Here is a 21,859-nt window from a genome sequence, read left to right on the forward strand (position 1 = left end):
GGAGAGAGCAGCTCACATATGTACTTCCCTCTGTCCCAAAATGTGTGGAACGTTATCAAATAACTGCATCAGTTTCACGCATGCAGTATAACATTACAAATAAAACTACTTTAGATAAACGGAATCTATTTACTCCCTCTATGTTCCAAAATGATGGGGGAGTAACTATTTTAATGTCATTAACTGCAGCCAAGTTAGTTGGTACAACATCCGTTTTATTATAATTTGTTTTGAATTTTTTTCATAATTCAAATTTCTTTATATTTGACCAAATTTATAGAAAAATATAAGAAACAAAACTGACAAAATATGTTAGTTGTACTCAAAATACAAGGGATTTTGCTACATAGTTATTTTGGGATGAAATTAGTATGTCTTATTGAACTAATAGGAGAATGATAAGAGTCAACAAGTCAGATCAAATCGCACTATCTTAGGGTAGTAGCAATACGTCCCGCCAAACATCCACATAGGAAGAAAAGCAGTCGACGCTCCCCTCTCCACAATGCACTCATCTTTGGTTGGACCCACCACTTTTCTTTTTAGGCCAACCCCACCACCTTTTCTTCTCCTCCCCCCCTCTCTCTCTCTCTCGGAAAATCTAATAGGCGATCGATCGCGGTAGCGACCGGGTAGCGATCGCCACCCCTCCACCCTCCCTCTATATTTACTTTTATTGTACTGGGATATATCATAAGGTTGATTTTTTTTGACGGTTGGAATATCTTAGAAATAAGTTGTTTAAAGTTTGATTAAACAAAAAGAAAAGGGAGAGAGAATGCAGAGTCAGACATGCATACGATGCTCCGCCACCCCTAGCTCCCTGTACGCATGCAACGCTACAGAGATGCGGCAAAGTGAGCGACGTTTGATGGCTAGCTTTCTCCAGAAAAGTTTGGAGGAAATTATCGATCCGGCGCGTTACGTTAGTGTTCATGTCCATTAAAATCCTGACACTAATTGATAAATCGTGCAAGTTACATGCTATGCTAAGGCTTGCTACATGTTTGTATTATCTTTTTTTTTTCTCAAAGTACAACTCCAATAAAACTTCAAATTGTTTTCTTCTTCTAAATTACTTATCTGAATTGAAATCCGATTACATCATTATATTCGTTACAATTAACTCTTGCTAATAAGATCTCACATGATTATATTTTTTTATAAACATATATCTTCAATTTATAAGTTGTCTGTGTGGAGGAAGAGGAACAAGAGGAAGCACCAAACCGCAGGAAAGAAAAAGAAAATAATTTGGTGTCAATCAAAAGACTTAATTTCTAAAAATAAGGATGGAAAAAAAAATCACTCACTCACTATACCTAGAAAGGTACTTAACATTAATCCAATTTCAGGTTGAAATATATCATCAATCTCCCTTCCCAATGCAATCAAGTTGTTAACTAGTTAGTAGTTACACATCGCTGGACACTACCCACTCTGACCGGGTAAGTAGGGAAAATATACGGTGGAAACCAGCTATGCAGTGAAATCTTGAAAACTACCGTTGGATAAAAAATGGACGTCTAAGATTTGTTCACGTCATTACCAGTAAAAATACTCAAGGTAAAATCTTTACTTATGAGTAAATCCGTGAGTAAAATTTTTACTCGTGATGGCGTGGACGAATGTCAGACGTCCATTTTTCGATCCAAAGATAGTTTCTAAGTTTCCACATGTGGTTTTCACCACATATTTTTCCGGGTAAGTGGATCTTATAGGAGGCAGCCTTTGTATGTAGGGGCGAATTAAATTTGTGCTCTCTCTATTTCAAAAAAAGAAATCAAATTCTAACTATAAAATATGTGTTCGTCCAAATTCATAGTCAGCATTTGTTTTTTTAGACGGATGGTGTAGGTATTTGAACCCATAGTTTTCTCCGGACAATAGAAATATGCTATCAAACTTAGCCAATTACATTAAAAGTTATTGCACTGAAAGTGATCTTAAAACCCACATAATCACAATTATATATACTTGATTTACTTCATATGAATGTAGTCTACGACGATATGTTAATTTCGATCCTAATATATATTGTAGTTAGACCATTACTACTATTGCCCATGGTTATATATTTGAATGTCCTTGTAATAATAAACTGCTACTGACTTTTAAAAATTACGTTGGTACCATATAATGTGTACGGGCGCCAAAAAAAAAAAGAGGACAATAAGTGAGATAAAAGGCTCATCATTTTGATTCTAAACTTCATTAAATTGACGAGGTTACAAAGACAATTTCGAATGACAACCACGGAAGGCGCACCCTGCCCTCAGCAATGCACCTACTCAGATATGTAAGAAAAAGTTACACGTATAGAAATTTGTTAAACTCCTTAGAAACGTTGATTAGTCAAAATTTTGTAAGGATTTTCGTTGGTGTCCTAAAAATTTTGGAAGAGTTATTTAAAGTTCCTATAGCATCCTCCAAAATATGAAATACCGAATGTTTGTAATTAATCATAAGTTGTCACGGGAGGCGCAGGCGCAGTGTCGACGACAGGAGGAGCTGATCCGGCCGCTGCATAGGTCTTATCGGCGGTTGATCCGGCTACTGGAGATGTCTCCTTTGCGGAGGTTGATCCGGCCGCCGCAGAGGTCGCCGTGTCGGCGGTTGATCCAGCCGCCGCAGAGGTCTCCTTGTCGGCGGTTGATCCGGCCGCCGCCGCAGAGGTATCTGATCCCGCGGCCTTGTCCCCTGGCAGCTTCGTCAGAGGATACAGGTCCTCGAGCACCGCGTCGGCGAAATCCAGCAAGCTCCACAATTGCACGAACAGCGCGACGACGTTGCGCTTCTTCTCCTCCGTGCACGAGCCGTCCTGGCAGCAGGTGTTGCAGAGGGGCGGGCGGCGCGTGCCGGTGGGGCCGCGGAGCAGCTGCGTGAGGCTGGCGTGGATGGCGAGGAGCTTCTCGTCCTCGGGGACCTTGACGGCGTCGTCGCCGGTGCCCTGGGGCTCCAGGGCGTCGTTCACGGCGGCGAAGGCGTGGCGGCAGCTGTCGAGGCACTGGTCCACCTTGTCCTTGCACTCGTCCACGGCGGCGGTGCAGTCCTTGGCGCCGTCCCTCGCCACGAACCAGGCGGTGGCGATGCAACCCCGGGCGATGCTCCTGGCGTCCTTCTTCCCCGCGACGATGTTGGACGGCATGTTCTTCACCAGTCGCTGGCACGCCTGCACGTCCGTCGTCTTGGGGCACATGGCCTCCATGTCCAAGATGTTGGGGTCGGGGATGGCGCCGGCGTTGGGGGTGGCGCTGGCGGCGGAGTCGTAGGCATCGGCCGCCGTGACGAGAACGGCTAGGAGGAGGAGGAGGAGTGACGGCATTGCGGGAGAGGCGGCCATGACTGGGCTTAGCTAGCTTTGTCGATGGAGATGAATTAATGGTGATCGATGGCTAAAGAGGCCGTGGTTACGCCGTTTTTATATAGGCTAATCGCACTGCGTTTTCGCCTGCATGGATCTAACTAATAGGAGAGCTTCACAAGTGTTTGGTTCAGTTTGGTACACTTCTTTTTTTCTATTTTAAGTCATTATAATTAGCAGCGAAAGTATATCCGGCTGTAAATTAATTAATGGGTACACTTAGCTAAGAACAGGTAATCGATATCCCCTCGTATATAGTCCTTTCCGATTGAACATATATACTAGTAATCAGCGTAAAACCAATTTAAAGGCTGTGTTTGTTAGTAGTTGGGAACTTTTTGTTTTTCTCCGCACGTAAAATAAAGTAGCTTATTAGCATATGAGTAATTAAGTATCAGCTAAAAAATTAAAAAGGATTAATATGTATTTTTACATCAACTTTCTTACAGAAAACTTTTACAAAAAGTGCACTAAACAGTTCGAGAAACGTAATCACATAAACCGAGGAAGTAGAAGTTAGGAAGAGACATGTTTGGGTTTTTAGTAGCTCTTCGTTGAACAGACAACATTTGTGATATATATATGGCTACATTTGTGATATATACATCTTGTTCGATCATAAAAGAACTTCATGCCAAGTAAAAGGGAAACTCATCAGGCCATGCATCCACTACTCCGCCTCTCCCTCTAACACCTCTCTCCTTCTCCCTCTGCTGTTGGCCTGTTGCTCAATCTCTTCTACACTCGCCCTCTCTTCCTCCCTATTTTAGGGCTCACCCTCGCACGCTCTCCAGCGACAACACACCACCACCCTGCAGTCTCCAGCAATGGCAATGACAAGAAGAGGAGATGTAGGAAGACCAAATCTAAGGCCTGAGCTCGGCGCTATCACATTTGTCACCAAGCACAAGAATTGATGACAACAGTGATGATGAGAAAGGGTGGAGGCCGCTAGATCTAACTAACTCCTTGCTGTTCTGAGCATGGTGTGACGTCGGTGACAAATGTCACTAGAATAGTTATGTGAAGTGGTAAAAAAAAGTTCATTTTTTATAAAAAAAAATTGTTCTGACAGTTGACCACCTAGTATTACTAATCTACGAAAATGGATTCTAATAACTTGAGTGGACGTCCACCCATTTATTGCATGTCAACTAGATAGTTATGAAAAAAATTAAAAAAATATAAACAAGACTCGAGCTGTTAAAATAGTTTCCCAACATCTATAGTAGTTTTCCTAAAAAGATTAAAAAGGACACGCGTATGCTCATCCCATCCATGGTTGGTGTCGCCACCTGGCCAGACCACTCATCCCCTCCAACATTGTCATGGAGGACAGACCAAGTGCTATCGAGAGGAGATGACCAGAGATGCCGCCATCCTCGTACCGGCCATGTGTACCTGAACCATGCTCGTCGTGCCATCAGCTCGTCACCATCCATCTCGATGTCATCGTCGACATGCTTGCCATGCCCGAGCAGCTAGCTATTAGAAAAAGTCGAGGCAACTAGCTGCCGCCATCACAACAGCCGCTCGTCGTCGTCGAGGCCACTACACCAAACACTTATTAGCCTGTGCCTCTCCTTTGTTGAAGTTGCAGCATCAAGCACCATCTGTTCCGCTAACACTACCTTCCTACTTCCTCCAACCTTTGCCACCCACACCACCCATCTGGATCTAGTGGACCATGACTATTAGGAGGCCAGGCCTCATCAGGGTTAGAAATTTCGGACTGAAATTTCTGAAATTTCGCTCATTTCGGACCCCTCTGATACAATATTATTCTGGCCGAAATTTTTTATTTTTTTAATTTTTTCATGATTTAGGTAATATTTGTTCTAATTTAACTAAATTTTGTTCGAAATTTCGGTATATCGGTGACCTCTGATCAAATCAGCTAAACCAAAAAAGTAAACCCTAGGCCCGACGTCTCGCGCTTTGTTACAACTAGATCTACAGATATTGACAACAAGAGTAGAAAGAGGAGGTGGAAACGGCTTTGGATCTAGACAGCTTGGTGACAAGGACGGCGAGCTTGGTTGGGTGATCTCGGGGCATCAACAACCTCAAGGAGGAGGTGGAAAGCTCCACTATGGGAACACAATATGTGCGGTAGCGGTGGAGTTGGAGCAAGAGGTGAGGCCATGGCAAAGAGGGCAAGTGCGAGAGGGTCATTAAGCAGTAGGGTGTGAGCAAGAGAGAAGGTGAGCGGTTAGGTAGACGGGGAACAAAGATACGTCATCCGTGAAGATAGACAGATAGACCTTATCTGCAATGTGTCATATTTACAATATATCACTGATATTGCAACCGTCACAGACGTGGGGCCAAAACGATGATCCTACTTTTGTGATGGTTCATCTTCCACTTCCTCCATATCTTATCTTAGACAGTATAATATATCTTTTGGGGTTACGAATGCCTGGTTCTGTTGTAATGTGTAGGTCTGATTGCCCCCTCGTCATGACCACCAGATCGAGCATGAGCGCGAACGAAGGAATTGGAATTGGCAATGGCGAGGACAGATAGCTCTTGACCAACTCCACAACCACCGTGATATATGTTTGTGGAGTAATGTTTCATATTAATTTATCTTGTCAATGTCTTTTTTTTAATGACTATTTAGGTGGCATAAAAAAAGATAATATTCCTTCCACGGATGAAAACACTTTCTCTAACTATCGTACATATATAAAGTTTTTTTTACATATAAAGTACACTTATATGTTAGAAAAATAGAAGGAAAAAAATTCAAATACCCCCCCTAAACTTTAGATGAAAGTCCGTCTAGCATTCTAAACTTTGTAATATAGATTGTATTGCAAAGTTTAGGGGGTTAGATGTCCGGTTTTAAAGTTTAAGGTGTTAGGCGGAGCTTAGGAGAGTAATTGGACTTTTTCCAAAATAGAATATTCAATGAGCCCAGAAACTGAAAATATCGCCGGCATCCTTTTTAGGTAACCGTGCACGTCACAATTCACAAACATATATACATGTAGAGTTCTACTCCGAATCAAATCTAAACTTCGAAACCCCTACAAATTGACGCATGGCTAGCTGCAACTCCACCTATCATACCAGATTAGGCTAACATCTCGTGCAGCCAGTCAGCCAAGAAGTCGTCGATTTGCCATGGCGGCGGCGAAGGAGGACGACACGGTCGGCGGCGGCGAAGCCTGCCGGTCCGGCCAGGCGGCGCTGGCGGCGCGCCTGCTGAAGAGCCTCGCGGCGGGCGCGTCGGGCGCGGCGGGCGGCAACCTCATCTTCTCCCCGCTGTCCATCCACGTCGCCGTCGCGATGATGTCGGCCGGCGCCGGCGGGAGCACGCTCGCCGAGATCCTCGCCGTGGCCGGCGCGCCGTCGCGCCCGGAGCTTGAGGCGTTCGTCCGCGGCGTCGTCATGGGCCGCGTCCTCGCCGACCAGTCCCCCGCCGGCGGCCCGTGCGTCTCCTTCGCCTGCGGCTCGTGGCTCGACGCGACGCCATCGTCGGCACGTACAAGGGCGCCGTCTCCACCGTCGACTTCAAGAATCACGTAAATCCTCTCACAAATCCACCTCAAATTCATCAGATCTACTCTCTCCGCTTGTAAATATTAAAAAAATTTAAGTAATTCTTAATTATTTTCCCATCATTTGATTCATTGTTAGATATACTTTTAATGTATACATATAGTTTTATATATTTCACAAAAGTTTTTGAATAAAACGAACGGTGAAACATATGCTTAAAAAATCAACAGCTTCAAATATTTAGAAAACGAAGGGAGTATGAGGATGGATTCTAATCTCTCGGGTGGACGTCCACCCGTTTTTTGCATGCCACCTAAATGATTATAAAAAAATTCCAAAACAATTCACAAGATAAGTTAATATGTAATATATCACTTCACAAACATGCAAGTTCAAATTCGACTTCTACAAATTGTAACAAAAATAACAAATCAAACTCTAACTAGTATACGTATATTCACAGTCAAATTTGTTATTTTTGTTACAACTTGTAGAAGTCGAATTTGAACTTGCATGTTTGTGAAGTGATATATTACAAATTAACCTATCATGTCAATTTTTTTTTAAAATTTTTCATAACCATTTAGATGACATGCAAAAAACGGGTGGACGTCCATCCGAGTGTTTAAAACAGTTTCCCAGGGAGTATAGCTAATTCATCAACTTTTGTTTGATTTGATATTTGATGTGTGGTGGCCATTGATGATGCAGCCGGTGGAAGCAAGGAAGGAGATCAACGCGTGGGTGGCGAGGGCGACGAAGAACCTGATCACGGAGGTGATCAAGCCGGAGAGCCAGAGCGAGGACACGAGGCACGTCGTCGGCAACGCCATCTACTTCAAGGGCGAGTGGCTCAACCCCTTCGACAAGTCCGACACGGCGGAGCGCGAGTTCCGCCGCCTCGACGGGAGCTCCGTCGAGGTCCCCTTCATGCAGCGGCCGTCGGGGAGCTACCACCACGTCGCCTGCCACGACGGCTTCAGGGTGCTCCGCCTGCCGTACAAGGCGACGGGCGACACCTACAACCTCAAGCTCCGCTACAGCCTCCCGTCGTTCGCCATGCTCGTCTTCCTCCCCGACGACCGCGACGGCCTCCCGGGCCTCCTCGACAGGATCACCGCCTCGCCGGAGTTCGTCGACGACCACCTCCCGCCGGGGTGCGTCCCCGTGGGCAGGTTCCGGGTGCCCAAGTTCAAGCTCGCCTTCTGCCACTACGGCATCGCCGACGTCCTCCGCGGCCTCGGGCTCCGCCTGCCGTTCGACATGTTCGCCGCGGAGATGAGCGGCATCGCGGTGGAGGGCGACGGCGGCGGCGAGGACGCGGCGATGTTCGTGAGCAGCGTGATCCACAAGGCGGTGGTGGAGGTGAACGAGGAGGGGAGCGAGGCGGCGGCGTACACGGAGGAGTCCGACGACGACCTCGGGTGCTCGCTGTACGACGACGACTACACGCCGCCGCCGAAGCTGGTGGACTTCGTCGCCGACCATCCGTTCGCCTTCTTCATCGTGGAGGAGAGGTCGCAAGCCATCGTCTTCGCAGGGCATGTGCTCGATCCTTCCGAGGAAGAGTAGGGAAAACAATTTGGTGCAGACCGGATGTAAACCGGCTTCTGCGCAATCCTGACCCCGATGGTTGCCTCCGCAGCCGCCGCCGCCGGCAGCAAGCGGCGCCTTTCTCATCTACAGTCTCTCGTCCGTCACCACTCCCTTTCTCGAACGTCGTCCACTCGGCGGTGATGGCGAGGGCAACCGGCTCGCTGGCCACAACACCACAATCGACGATACCGGCCCACTGCGGCAACAACTCCATGCATGGTTGGTCGTTTCGGCAAGAAACTTAATTACCGGTAAGGAGATTGAGATTGAGGATGATGACGCGGAGGCTGTCACTACTAGGAAAATCATTATCGCAAGCAGGCCAACACGGTCTTCGCAGGCGGGGCGGCCGTCCGCCTGTAAGCCAACGACTGTGAAGATTGGCCGCCCCGCCTGCGAAGATAGGTAGAAAATATTAAAATTTATTAATAATTTGCCCATTAATAGAAATTCTTGCATGTAGATTTTTATACATGGTGAGAAGCACTGGACAAGTACTAGAGAATTTTCAGAATTTGACATCCAATACGCACCGTCTTCAGCATAAGCCATCCAATTCGCACTACTTTCAGAATACACCACTAGGACGCGAATTTTCTTAGTTTTGGGCACTCCGTCCACGGACGTCAGTCGTCATCGTCGCCCGTCCGTCTGCCGCCGCCCGCGTCCCGACTCCCCGTCCATCCGCCGCCACCGCTCGTGTCCCCGTCCATCGCCGCCGCTGCCGCCGCGTCCCCGTCAATCCGCCGGCGCCGCCGCGCGCGTCCCCATCCATCGAGAAAGGGACGCCTCCTCCCCGGGTCGCCGGCCGTCGAGGGAGCGGAGGCGTGACAGTGCGAGGGAGGGTGAGGGTGCGCCGTGCCCGCGGTCTCCGGTGACAGGTGACTCTCTCTCTCTCGGGTCCATCCGTCGGCGCCAGCGCCACTGCTCCCCTCCCCTCCCCTCCGTTCGACGGCGCTATCGACGGATGGGGACGCGCGCGGCGGCGCCGGCGGATTGACGGGGAGGCGGTGGCGGCGGCGCGGGCGATGGACGGGGACACGAGCGGCGGCGCCGGCGATGGACAGGGACGCAAGCAACGGCGGCGGCAGATGGAGGGGAGTCGGGGACACAGGCGGCGGCAGACGGACGGGCGACGACGAGGACTGACGTCCGTGGACGGAGTGGCCCAAAACGAAGAAAATTCGCGTCCTAGTGGTGTATTCTGAAAGTAATGCGAATTGGATGGCTTATGCTGAAGACAGTGCGTATTGGATGTCAAATTCTAAAAATTCTCCAAGTACTATGTGAGCTGCTCATGTCTCCAAAAGGATTAACTCCATCAGTACTCAGGGCAAATCTAATGTTCCGTGGGTCTTTAGCAAACTCTCTATACTGAGCATCAAAGTTTATCCACTTACGAGCATCTGCTGGGTGTCGAATCATCACATCCTTCTTACGCCCTTCTTCATGCCAGCGCATTAGTTCCGCATCTCGCGGGTTTGAGTATATCCGTTTAATGCGGTCTTCGACAGGAAGTTTTTTCTCGGCGGGATTTTTCTCTGTCTTCCCTTAGTTGTGTCAGACGGTTCTAGGCCAGTATTGCTATTCGATTTGTACCGGCCAGCACCGCATGTTGGACATTCATCTAAAGAAGCGTACTCTTTCCTGTACAGTATGCAGTGATTAACGCACGTATGAATCTTTTCCACACCAAGTGAAAGGGGACATATGAGTTTCTTCGCTTGATATGTGCTGGATGGTAGTGAGCTAGGCCTCGGGAGCATTTTCTGCAGAAGTTCTAACAAACTGTCGAAACTGGTATCAGACCATGAATGTCTCGCCTTTAACCTCAGAAGTTCAAGAACTGACCGTAGTGTTGTGAACTCACTGTCACAGTCCTTCGGCTCATCGTACAAAACTTCCTTAGCTGCCTTCTGTAAAGCTTCAAAGTTATTTAAACCTCTAGCCGACCCCATCAGCACCTCGGGTTCTGCATGACGTAACATTTTCCTCTAGGTCAATTTTGTCCTCAACAGAACCATCGTCATGCACCATGTCTTCAACTTGTGTTAGAACTACATTTTTAGGCCCCGTCCACTTGTTCTTCGCCATGACGTGTCCATATTTCGTACTTGTCCATAAATCCACGAGTTACTAAGTGCTCGTTCACTTTAAAAGCATCGTCGAAGTCCCAGGCTATTTAATTCTTACAGTCAGCACATGGACAAATTATCTTCCTCATATTGTTCTTCTCAGCGTGTGCCTTAGCAATACCAATAAATTTAGACACTTTGTTTCTATATGGAGACAAAAACCTCGGCCAATGATACATCCATTCCCGACTTTCCATATATCTAAAAAAAATGAACATAAATTATTTGCACAATTAATACCAAATTTGTAGGGTTTATTGAAAAAACGTATCGCTATTCAAAACTAATTAATTAAAGGTTAATTGTAAATTAGTAAAAAAACAAAGTTTATTTCATTTTTTTCACACAGACATGCCAAATTAGTATATTAGGAAAATCTAACAAAATCATATCATCGGCATATTACAAACTAATATAATTATTTTTTGATTGCACCAAATAAATAGAAATTAAAAATTTTATTCTCTCTCTATATATGACAAGATCTATATCTAGATCTAGAACTAGGAGGTGGATGTGATAGCAAAATAAAAAAAATTGAGAATTTATGTTACCACATTAAACCACTACAACAAGAGGTATCAAGTATTACACATACATCTAACATCAACATATCAAAAGAAATTAAATTAAAAAACAAGGAGTTTTTCCTTCACAATTTTGCATGCATCAATCCTAGTGTGAAAATGAGTAGATCTAAACACCGTAGAAAAATCCATGCGGCACGTCGTCTTCGTACGTCCTTAGCCAGGGCGGTCGCCCTCGGCCACTCTCTATCGCCGCCATGCGGACGACGGACGAGAGAGGCTGCATCGGCGACAGTGGCTGCTGCTGAGAAGAGATGTCGATGTGATCTGAGCCGGTGAGCCGACGGGCCCAGAGCCATCGAGCGAGTCGCGACTCCTCCGTCCTGTTTGCGCTGCGCTTGGAGCCATGCACAGCGAGACGTTCGATCCTAAGGTTGTCCACGCGGCAACCATCGGGGTCGGGGCTGCACGGGAGCCGGTTTACACCCGGTCTCCACCAAATTTTTTTCCGAAGAGTAGTGTATAGACTATAGAGAGGAAAGTGATTTGCTTCCTCCGTTTCACAATGTAAGACTTTCTAGCATTACCCACATTTACATAGATGCTAATGAATCTGGACATTATTATATATATAGATTTAGTAGCATCTATATGAATATGGACAATGCTAGAAAGTCTTACATCGTGAAATGGAGGGAGTATTTATTATCACTTCATGGAAATTATCTTTCATTTTGCATTTCACTTCAAACTTCAAAGGTGGCACGATGCATCAACATGTGGCATACAGGATTCAAAATTTCGGATTTTGGAAAATTTTGGTTCTATCAGACACCCCCCCCCCCCTCTCCCCGATATGATATTATTTTGACCGAAATTTTTAATTTTTTATTTTTTTTCATGAATTTGGTAATATTTTATTCAAATTTTGTTTAAAAATTCATATAATTCGGACCGAAATTTTCACCCTACAAATGACCAAACCGAAATATTAAACGCTGGTGGCATATCGTTACATAAAACATGCAAACTCAACATATGTAAAATAATAATAATATTCAGTTCAAACAGTACCTGTTAGTTTGGTCGAATTCAAATATGGATTGATATATCTTATAATGGGTCTATTATATTAAAAAAAAGTTGTTTTTTAACTTTTTGGTTGACAACGTTCCCTAGAAAGAAAAAATTCCACCTCCGCCTATATAGATCGAGTGTTATAGACCATATTGCATATGAGAAGAGGAAAACAAATTCCTACAAAAATGTTTCTGCGTTTTTTTTAGATAAAATGTTTCTGCATGTTCTAGACACACGGTTGTTGCTTAATTTAGTGCTTAGTTATAATAAAGAATAGCTTCTCTACTTATTAGATGAAAACAGATATATAAGTTGAGAATTGAAATTTACAGGTGATGAATATGCATGGTTTTTTTTTTTTTGGAAACTATACATGGTTATTCAGATTGCAGAGCTTATAGGTGAAGTCGTAAGGCCCTGTTTAGATGGGACTAAAACTTTTAAGTCCCTATCACATCGGATGTTTGGATATTAATTATAAATATTAAACGTAGACTATTAATAAAACCCATCTATTATCTTGGACTAATTCGCGAGACGAATCTATTGAGCCTAACTAATCCATGATTAGCCTATGTGATGCTACAGTAAACATTATCTAATTATGGATTAATTAGGCTCAAAAAATTTGTCTCGTGAATTAGCTTTTATTTATGTAATTAGTTTTGTAAGTAGTCTATATTTAATACTCTAAATTAGTGTCTAAAGACAAGGACTAAAGTTAAGTCCCTAGATCCAAACACCACCTAAATATGTTGCATTGATGACAAACTTTTTTGGGCAACTGAAACATCTTTTGCCACAGCCTTGGCGAATACTTGGACCAAATTCTTCAATTTTTGTTTGCTGCTTTGCCACAAAATTTTAGTTAACGGCTATGGTTGATTGAAAAATTTCATCCAATATTTTGTTTAGGAAACATTAGGCACATCAGAGTATCAACTTAGACCTTGTTCGATTAACTCCTTACAAACATTGCTGTAGTCAAAATTTTGTAAGGATTTTTTATTGGTGTAGTAAAAATTTTGGAAGAGTTATTTAAAGTTCGTATAGCATCCTAAAAAATATTAAGTACCGAATGTTTGTAATTAAACATAAGTTGTCGGCGGGGCCGCAGGCGCAGTGTCGACGACAGGAGCTGATCCGGCTGCCAAAGAGGTCTCCTTCTCGGCGGCTGATCCGGCCGCTGGATAGGTGTTCTTATCGGCGGTTGATCCGGCCACCACAGAGGTCTCCTTGTCGGCGGTTGATTCGGCTGCTGGAGAGGTCTCCTTATCGGCGGTTGATCTGGCCGCCGCAGAGGTCGCCATGTCGGCGGTTGATTCGGCCGCTGGAGAGGTCTCCTTATCGGCAGTTGATCCGGCTGCCGCAGAGGTTGCCGTGTCGGCGGTTAATTCGGCCGCTGGAGAGGTCTCCTTATCGGCCGTTGATCCGGCTGCCGTAGAGGTTGCCGTGTCGGCAGTTGATTCGGCGGCTGGAGAGGTCTCCTTATCGGCAGTTGGTCCGGCTGCCGGAGAGGTTGCCGTGTCGGCGGTTGATTCGGCCGCTGGAGAGGTCTCCTTATCGGCAGTTGATTCGGCCGCCGGGTAGGCGTTTTTGTCGGCGGTTGGTCCGGCTGCCGCAGAGGTCGCTGTGTCGACGGTTGGTTCGGCCGCTGGAGAGGTCTCCTTATCGACAGTTGATTCGGCCGCCGGAGCGGTCTCCTTGCCTTCGGTTGATCCTGTTGCCGCATAGGCTACCTTATCGGCGGTTGATCCGGCTGTCGTCGTGGCCTTGGTCCCCGTCGTCTTCGTCAAAGGATACAAATCGTCGAGCACCGCATCGGTGAAATCCAGGAAGTCCCACATGCGCGAGAACACCGAGACGACGTTGAGCTTCTTGGCGTCCTTGCACGAGCCGTCGTCGCAGCACGTCTTGCAGAGAGGCGGGCGGCTCACGCCGCCGGCGGGGCCACGGAGCAGCTGCGAGAAGCTGGCGTGGATGGCGAGGAGCCATTCGTCCTCGGGGACCTTGACGGTGTTGACGCCGGCGCCGGAGGGCTTCAGGGCGTCGGTCACGGCGGTGCTAGCCTGGACGCAGCTGTCGAGGCACTTGTCGGGCTTCTTGCACTCCTGCACGGCGGTGATGGCGTCCTTGGTGAACTGCTCCGCCGAGAACCCGACGCTGGAGATGCACAGCTTGGCGAGGCCCTTGGCGTCTTTCGTCTCTGCAAACTCGGCCGGCAGGACCTTCACCAGTTGCTGGCACGCCTTCTCGTCCGTCGTCTTGGGGCACACGGCCTCCTTGTTGAAGATGTTGGGGTCAGGGACGGCGCCCGCGGTTGATCCGGCCGCTGCAGAGGTCTCCTTGTCGGCCGCCGCAGCGGTCTCCTTACCTTCGGTTGATCCGGCTGCCGCAGAGGTCTCCTTGCCTGCCGCATAGGCCTCCTTATCGGCGGCGCCGGCATCGGCTGCCGCGACGAGGACAGCATGGAGGAGGAGGAGGAGGAGTGTCGCCATTGCGGGAGAGGCGGCCATGACTGGGCTAGCTATAGCTTTGTCGATCGATCGAGATGATTTTACTGGGATGAATTAAGAGGCCGTGGTTACGCGTCATTATATAGGCTAATTGCCCAGCGTTTTTCGCGGGTATGGAGTGGTATTTAGCAGGAGAGCTTCACAAGTGTTTGGTTCAGTTTGGTCGTCAGTAGCCTCCGTTCATTCAGAGTGTTTGCTCCTCTCCTGTTTTCTATTTTAAGTCATTATTAGTTCTATTTTTAGCGAGTAGCGAAAGTATATCCGGCCGTAAATTAATTAATGGGTATGCTTACCACAGAATAGGTAATGGATATCCCCTCATAGTTCAAGCCAGTTGAACCCAAATAATCAAGCACCAGTTAATTTTTTTTTTCTTTGCTCAATAGCTTATTAGCACGTAATTAATTAATTATTAGCTAAAAACTTAAAAATGGATTAATATGTATTTTTACAACAACTTTTCTTTAGAACATTTTTAAAAGCACACTATTTAATAATTTGAGAAGCATATGCTCAAAGAAAAACGAGCCAAAGGTGGGAAGAGGGATTGTTATATTTGGTTTTTTTTTTTACATATTTGTGATATTTCGTGGTAGCTTTTTTTAATGGGTTAATTAGATTCATGTCATTATAAATTTATCAGTTTTGAAATATACCATTAGTATTTAACTATTTGTAACCATACCATTATAATTTCGTGGTTATTTGGTTTATGCCACTACCTACTCCTTTATTGTATTTTCTAAACTTTTTGGACAAAATTACCCCCATCTTCTTGAACCTCTCCTCTCTACTGTTCATCTTCCCCGTCACTGCATCTAACAAGGTCATTTGGCACAACGGCCTGCGCAGTGCTGTCTGACGCTCCGAATTCTAACGGCAGATGCGCACGGCTCGACCCAATCAGGGAGGCATCGCCAGCGATGGGATTTGAGTCTTTGTCTTCGTAAGCACCGCCGCTCGTCGCCGTGGGTCCCCTTGCCATGCCACCGGTGCAGCACACAGCTATTTTTTGGCCTCCTGTCGAGCTAGCAGAAGCAGCAAACGTCCTTGCCATCTATCTTGAATCGATCTAGAGCAGCAGCAGCATGAGCAGAGAAAGATGACAGGATGAGGGAGGAGAGGGAGGTAGAAGACGAGGGTGTTTTCGTCCAATGCATGTAAAATACATATCATAATGGTATCACTGAGATTACAAATAAACAACAATGGCATCGTTACAAATATGCAAATAATAATGGCATATTTTCAAAACCAGCAAATTTTTAATGGTACGTATCTAATTAACCCTTTTTTTAAAAGCAAAGGCCTGATGTTATTCTGTTAATAAAAAATGTTTATTAACTAATTACTTCGTGTCAAGTAAAAAGAAAATTCATCCCGCCATCCACAACTCTGCCTCTCCGTCTAACCTCTCTCACCTAGTATCCTTCTCCCTACTAGTTAGCGTGCACGTGCAAGGCACGTCGACGTATATTGAATAGAATAAATCGAAACAAATACATCCATCGCTTAAATCAATTTTGACCATACAGTTCATACTTCTAGGGATAACTCAATGCGATTAGTGCATCAAATGCAAATTATGTGCAAAAGAAGAGTTTTTTTGGGCATGTCATATTGAGCACAAACATCCTGCAAAAAGCACACAACATTATGTTCTAATTAATTTTTCTTCAAATAAGAATCTTATTGGGTAAATATAACTCATAGAACAATAATTTACAGTGTTTCCTTAAAATTATTGAACCCATCAGGTAAAATAAATAAAATATCTGTCCATAATGCATAAGTAATCTTGCTCCTATAAGTATGAGCTCATAGCTCCATAGACAACATGGTGTTAGGGTTGTCTATTGGATCACCTAGGTTTAGATCTAGTCGGGTGGTTCTATTTGTAATGGATGAACAATAATAGATGAATGAACAAAGAGGGAGTGAGAGGATTTAGGGTTGTGACCAGTCGTTGTTGAGGAAGAGGAAGTCCGGCCGGCCATCGTCGTTGCTGTCGCGGGCTTGACGTGGACGGCGGCGACGATGTGCTCGGTTCCGATGGCGGTGATGCGGTTGCAGCAGCGACGGTGTCGACGACGAGGCGTGGCGCGGCGGTGGACTTCCCGTCACTGGCTGCGCCCCCTCGATCGGTTAGGGTTTATTGGGGTGGAGTGGCGGCGGCGACGAACCTTGTTCCTTGTATCGTTATCCCGTCCCGTCCTCCACCCCTCTTTATATGGCACAGTGTGACGGGGGCCCACCAGCGATTGGGCTGGGCGCCCCCGATCAGGGCGCGGGTCAAGGCCCCCTTGAGCCGGGAGGGAGATCCATCTAACATTCTCCCCCTTAATCTCACTATTTCCTTTAGCTTTTTCTATTCCATCACAGATTTACATATAGAGCATGTTTCATCGTCACGGTTAATTACCGATGGATTCGACAGCCACTATACACATCTCTATTCAGAAACAGATACTTTAACTTTTGGGCCCTATAGTCCAGGATTCATAAGGCTTCCCTTAAAACCCATGCATGCTACATGTTCCTTGAACATGTTGGGAGGTAGGCCTTTCATGAGCGGATCCGCGAGCATCCTTTCTGTTCTTATGTGCTCGAGACTGATTGTTTGATCCCGGACTTTGTCTTTCACAACATAGTACTTTATGTCAATGTGTTTGGCAGCACCACTTGACTAATTGTTGTGAGAGTACATTACTGTGGGTTCTTTATCGCAGTATAACTTTAGTGGTTTCTCAATACTATCAACCACCTTTAAAACCGGGTATGAACTTCATTAGCCAGTTCACCTGCCCCGTAGCCTCATGGCATGCTATAAACTCGGCATACATGGTAGACCCTGCAGTGGTAGTCTGTTTTGAGCTTTTCCATGAAATAGCTCCTACTGCCAGGGTAAACATGTATCCCGATGTTAACTTTGTATTATCTTTTGCAAAGTCAGAATCCGAATACCCCACTATCTGGAGCGATTCTGCTTTTCTGTAAGACATCATGAGGCCTTTTGTTCCTTGCAATCACGCAAGACTTTCTATACCAATTTCCAGTGCTCTAGGCCTAGATTACTTTGAAATCTGCCAAATAACCCGGTAACAAATGCCAAGTCAGGTCGTGTGCACACTTGCGCGTACTGTAGGCTTCCTACAGCTGACGCATATGGCTTTGTTTTTATTTTATTGAGCTCATACTGATTTCTGGGACATTGCGATGCCCCATACTTTTCGCCTTTGACTATAGGAGCAGGTGTAGCACTGCATCTGTACATATTGAATTTCTTCAACACCTTTTCTATATATATGCCTTTTGAGAAAATCCCAATGCATACTTTGTTCTATTTCGGTGAATCTCTATGCCCAAAACATATGAAGCCTCACCGAGGTCTTTCATGTCAAAGTTTGAGGACAAGAATTTCTTTATTTCCTGCAGTAGATTGACATCACTACTAGCCAGTAGAATGTCATCTACATACAGAATTAGGAAAATGAGTCTCCCATTCTTAACTTTGAATCAATACAGTTGTCCTCTAAATTCTCTTGAAAAACCCAAATTTCTTTATTGTTCCATCAAACTTCAAGTAGCATTGTCTCGAAGCTTTGCTTTAACCCATAAATGGATCTCTTTATACGGCATCCCATATTTTCGTTTCCTTTCATGACAAAACCTTTCGGTTGCGCCATGTATACTTTTTCCTCCAAATCACCATTTAGAAATTCCGTTTTTACATCCATCTGATGTAATTCCAAATCATAATGTGCCACTAGTGCCATTATAATCCTGAAGGAATCTTTACAAGAGACTGGAGAAAATGTCTCATTGTAATCAATCCCTTCTTGTTGCGTGAAGCCTTTTTGCCACGAGTCGCACTTTAAACTTTTCTATATTCCCTCTAGAGTCATATTTGGTTTTGTAGACCCATTTACAGCCTACTGTTTTGGCTCCTTTAGGAATTTCTTCTAAATCCCAGACATCATTTAATTTCATTGATTTTATTTCATCTTTCATGGCTTCTCATGGCCTCTTCATATGAGATGGGATCATCCTCCATATGCGACTCTACCAGGCCTTCTAGGGGCCTCCTATTCTGGCACATTATCTGTTTGAGGCTGTTTCAGCTCCTCCTCTGATGTGGCAATAATTTCTGTTGAATCCTGTAGAACAGGTTCCTCACTTTCATTCATTGTTGCCACAGGAGAGATAACAACAGGTGTTGGTACCGCAACGGCATGCATTGCTGGCACAACATTAGCAGGTAGAGAGAAGAAAGGTTCCTGAGTCGACGGAGCGGGTACAGACACCCGCCTCTCCTCAAGATCAATTTCTCGAATTACCGAGCTCCCCCTAATCATTTCGTCTTCCAAGAAGACGACGTGTCTTGTTTCTATAAACTTTGTATAACTGTTTGGACAGTAGAAACGATGACCCTTTGATCTTTCAGAATAGCCAATAAAATGGCAGCTTACTGTTTTGGGTTAAATACTTTATCCTTTGCAGAACTCCCCCACACACAGAGGATCCATAGCTCATACGGTGTTTTGGGCACCGATGCATTCTATACATTGTATGCATCGTTCTAAAACTGAGAACTCCAATGGAGGAAGAACTACATTCTTAACCAGTCTCTCAATTCTCCCCCTCGAAATATGGCATAAACAACAGTGCCATAATTTCAATGAGACATCAGAAGTTCGCTTTCTTTTCTTTTGTCAACGAGGACACAACATTCACATTCTCAGAAAGAGATAACAAATAAAGCTGATCTTGCAACACAAGACCAATACATTCATTATTATACCATAGTTCACATTTGCCATTTCATATCTATCAGAATCCAATTTGGATACACTTATTATCAAGTTTCTTTGCAAAAAATGGACATAAAAACATCTGGAAGTAAAAGTGTGAAGCCATTCGCGAGTTCTAGGCGAAGATCTCCAACAGTTTCAACTTTTGCTTCAACTCCATTGGCAACTCTAATGGATCTTTCACTTCTTTGCGTAGTCCTCATTGAACGGAATCCCTTTAAACAATTACACACATGAATAGTTGCTCCAGAATAAATCCACCATGTGGATCTAGAATAACCAATCATAATGAGATTATTTACAAATGTAATAATGTTCTCACCTTTCTTTACCATGATCACTGTCAGGAAGTCAGGATGATCTTTCTTGGAGTGTCTTGTCTTCTTGCAATGTAGACACTGATCTTGTCTCAACTGTAAACTGTTGTTTCTGAGGCAGATGCTGAGGCTGTTTTTCTTTTGAGGAGGGTGACCTGTGGCTCTTTTCCTTGTTATCTTTGACAAGGTTAATGGAGTCACCATTGGTCTCTTTGTGTCTTTCCTCCTCTTGCACACAATTAGAGATGAGCTCTTCAATATTCCAATTCTCTGTACTTATTTTGTAGTTGACAACAAGGTTGTCAAAGTTCTTTGGCAATGAGGACAAAACCAGATGGACCAGAAAGTCATCTGAGATGCCCAAATCTTTTTGCTTCAATTTGGAAGCCATGTTGCTCATCCTAAGAATGTGGTCTTTTACACCACCTCCATGGTACCTCTCTGTAACAAGCTGCTTTATCAGCTGTGTCGCATAAAACTTTGAAGAACCAGTAAACTGGCTCTTTATACTTTCGAGGTACTTAGAGACAGTGTCATACTCTGGGATTGAGCCCAATATGGTTGGCTCAATCGTGTTCTTTACCGCAGCCAAACAATTCTTGTTGGCTGAAGACCATTTCGCATGCTCAATGTCATACGACATGATGAGGGAAGCATTGTCCCTCTCTCTCTTTTGCCATTCAACATCTGACTCTTTTTCACCTCTGAAAATTTCAGCAGGTTCTATAGGACATGGGGTAGTCAACACCCAGTCCACCTCTCCCAAGATAAAAGCAAGGTCGAGTTCTCTTTTCCATTCTTCGTAGTTATCTCCTTTCAGGGTCGGAATATCTTTAATGTAACCCATCAAGGAGTAGCCACCTGAGATGATCATGTATTGTGAGAACAAAAATTAACATTAAAATTATTATGTATTAAGTCTACATCACCGTTGGGCAGAAAATAGACATAACACATAAAGCCATAACTATAACATTGCAATTATCAACGTTGGTCAGAAAAATTACAACATCATAGCACATAATTAATGTTCCTAAAATTAAAATCTCCCGTTGGTTCGAAATTTAATTTTAGAAACACTAATTTTCATCAATTTCATCTATTTGCAGCGGAAGATCTATATACAATTCGTATAAACAATAACAAAACTCTGTTATTTACGCTCTGTAAAATTCTCCCGTTGGTTCAAATTTAAACAGAGGTAAAACATGTAAAAACAATTCAAAATTCTATTGTAATTTGCATGAAAATATACAAAATACATGTTCAGAAGCATTTCTCACATTTATCTATTCTCTAAACAATTTTCACGTTGGTTCAAATTGCTTAGAAATAAACACAATCATTAAACATATTGAAAATGCTTCCTTCGGCCGAGGGACTTTTATTAAACTTCTTTTTCTTCTTTTCCTTCTTTCTTTCGGCCGAGGGACCTAAAGTGGACTTTTGGCCGGTCTGGCCCGTCTGGCCCGCGGCCACCAGCCGACCGTCACCATCCGGCCATCCATTTGCTAGGGTTAGGATCGGACGGTCAGCCGCCGAGTTCGGGGAAACAAAAACCCTTCCTCCCGACCGGCCGAACCCTAGCCGCACATTTCACTTCTCCTCTCTCCCTCCTCTCTCTACACCGGAGCGGCGGCGCCATCGGCGGCGGCCGGAGCGCCATCGGCGGCGGCTGGAGGAGGTGGCGACGCCGTCGCGGGGCCCCTCACCGGCGCGCGTGCTCACCCTAGGCAGAGCGCGCCGCCGTCGAGCGGCCTTGTGACGGTGTGGTCGGCGCCCTCTCGTCTCCCCCGGGCTTCGGCGACGGCCGGCGACAGCGGTGGATGGGGAAACACGGCGGCGCCATCTTTTCTTTACTCTTCTCCGCTCCCCCCACCGTCTCTAGCCCCCACCGTGTGAGAGAGAGCGGCGGCCGAAAAACGGAGATGGCGGCGCCGCCGCGGGCCCCCTCGCCGGCGCGCGCGTGCACCCGCGGGTGCGCGCGCGGCCGTCGAGTGGCT

At 45.3% G+C, this 21,859-nt stretch overlaps 4 protein-coding genes across 4 annotated transcripts; 1 reads left to right on the forward strand and 3 right to left on the reverse strand.

Moving 5' to 3' along the window:
• Positions 1-2,177: 2,177 nt before the first annotated feature.
• On the reverse strand, positions 2,178-3,397 carry LOC4350107 (uncharacterized). Its single transcript, XM_015761113.2, has one exon. The coding sequence runs from the start codon at positions 3,341-3,343 to the stop codon at positions 2,459-2,461; it is 885 nt and encodes a 294-aa protein (XP_015616599.2). The 5' UTR covers positions 3,344-3,397; the 3' UTR covers positions 2,178-2,458.
• A 3,099-nt stretch (positions 3,398-6,496) lies between these two features.
• LOC107279350 (putative serpin-Z8) lies at positions 6,497-8,553 on the forward strand. The gene is made up of 2 exons (XM_066305807.1): positions 6,497-6,853; positions 7,586-8,553. Exons 1-2 carry the CDS (start codon positions 6,497-6,499, stop codon positions 8,444-8,446), a joined length of 1,218 nt encoding a protein of 405 aa, XP_066161904.1. The 3' UTR covers positions 8,447-8,553.
• A 4,595-nt stretch (positions 8,554-13,148) lies between these two features.
• LOC4350108 (cell wall adhesin EAP1) lies at positions 13,149-14,781 on the reverse strand. The gene has a single exon (XM_015762366.3). The coding sequence runs from the start codon at positions 14,726-14,728 to the stop codon at positions 13,301-13,303; it is 1,428 nt and encodes a 475-aa protein (XP_015617852.2). The 5' UTR covers positions 14,729-14,781; the 3' UTR covers positions 13,149-13,300.
• Positions 14,782-19,878: 5,097 nt separating this feature from the next.
• LOC136354045 (uncharacterized) lies at positions 19,879-20,985 on the reverse strand. The gene has a single exon (XM_066305628.1). It carries the CDS (start codon positions 20,728-20,730, stop codon positions 19,891-19,893), a length of 840 nt encoding a protein of 279 aa, XP_066161725.1. The 5' UTR covers positions 20,731-20,985; the 3' UTR covers positions 19,879-19,890.
• Between the last annotated feature and the right edge of the window lie 874 nt (positions 20,986-21,859).

This window comes from Oryza sativa, chromosome 11, assembly GCF_034140825.1.
Source record: "Oryza sativa Japonica Group chromosome 11, ASM3414082v1".
Taxonomy (NCBI): Eukaryota; Viridiplantae; Streptophyta; class Magnoliopsida; order Poales; family Poaceae; genus Oryza; species Oryza sativa.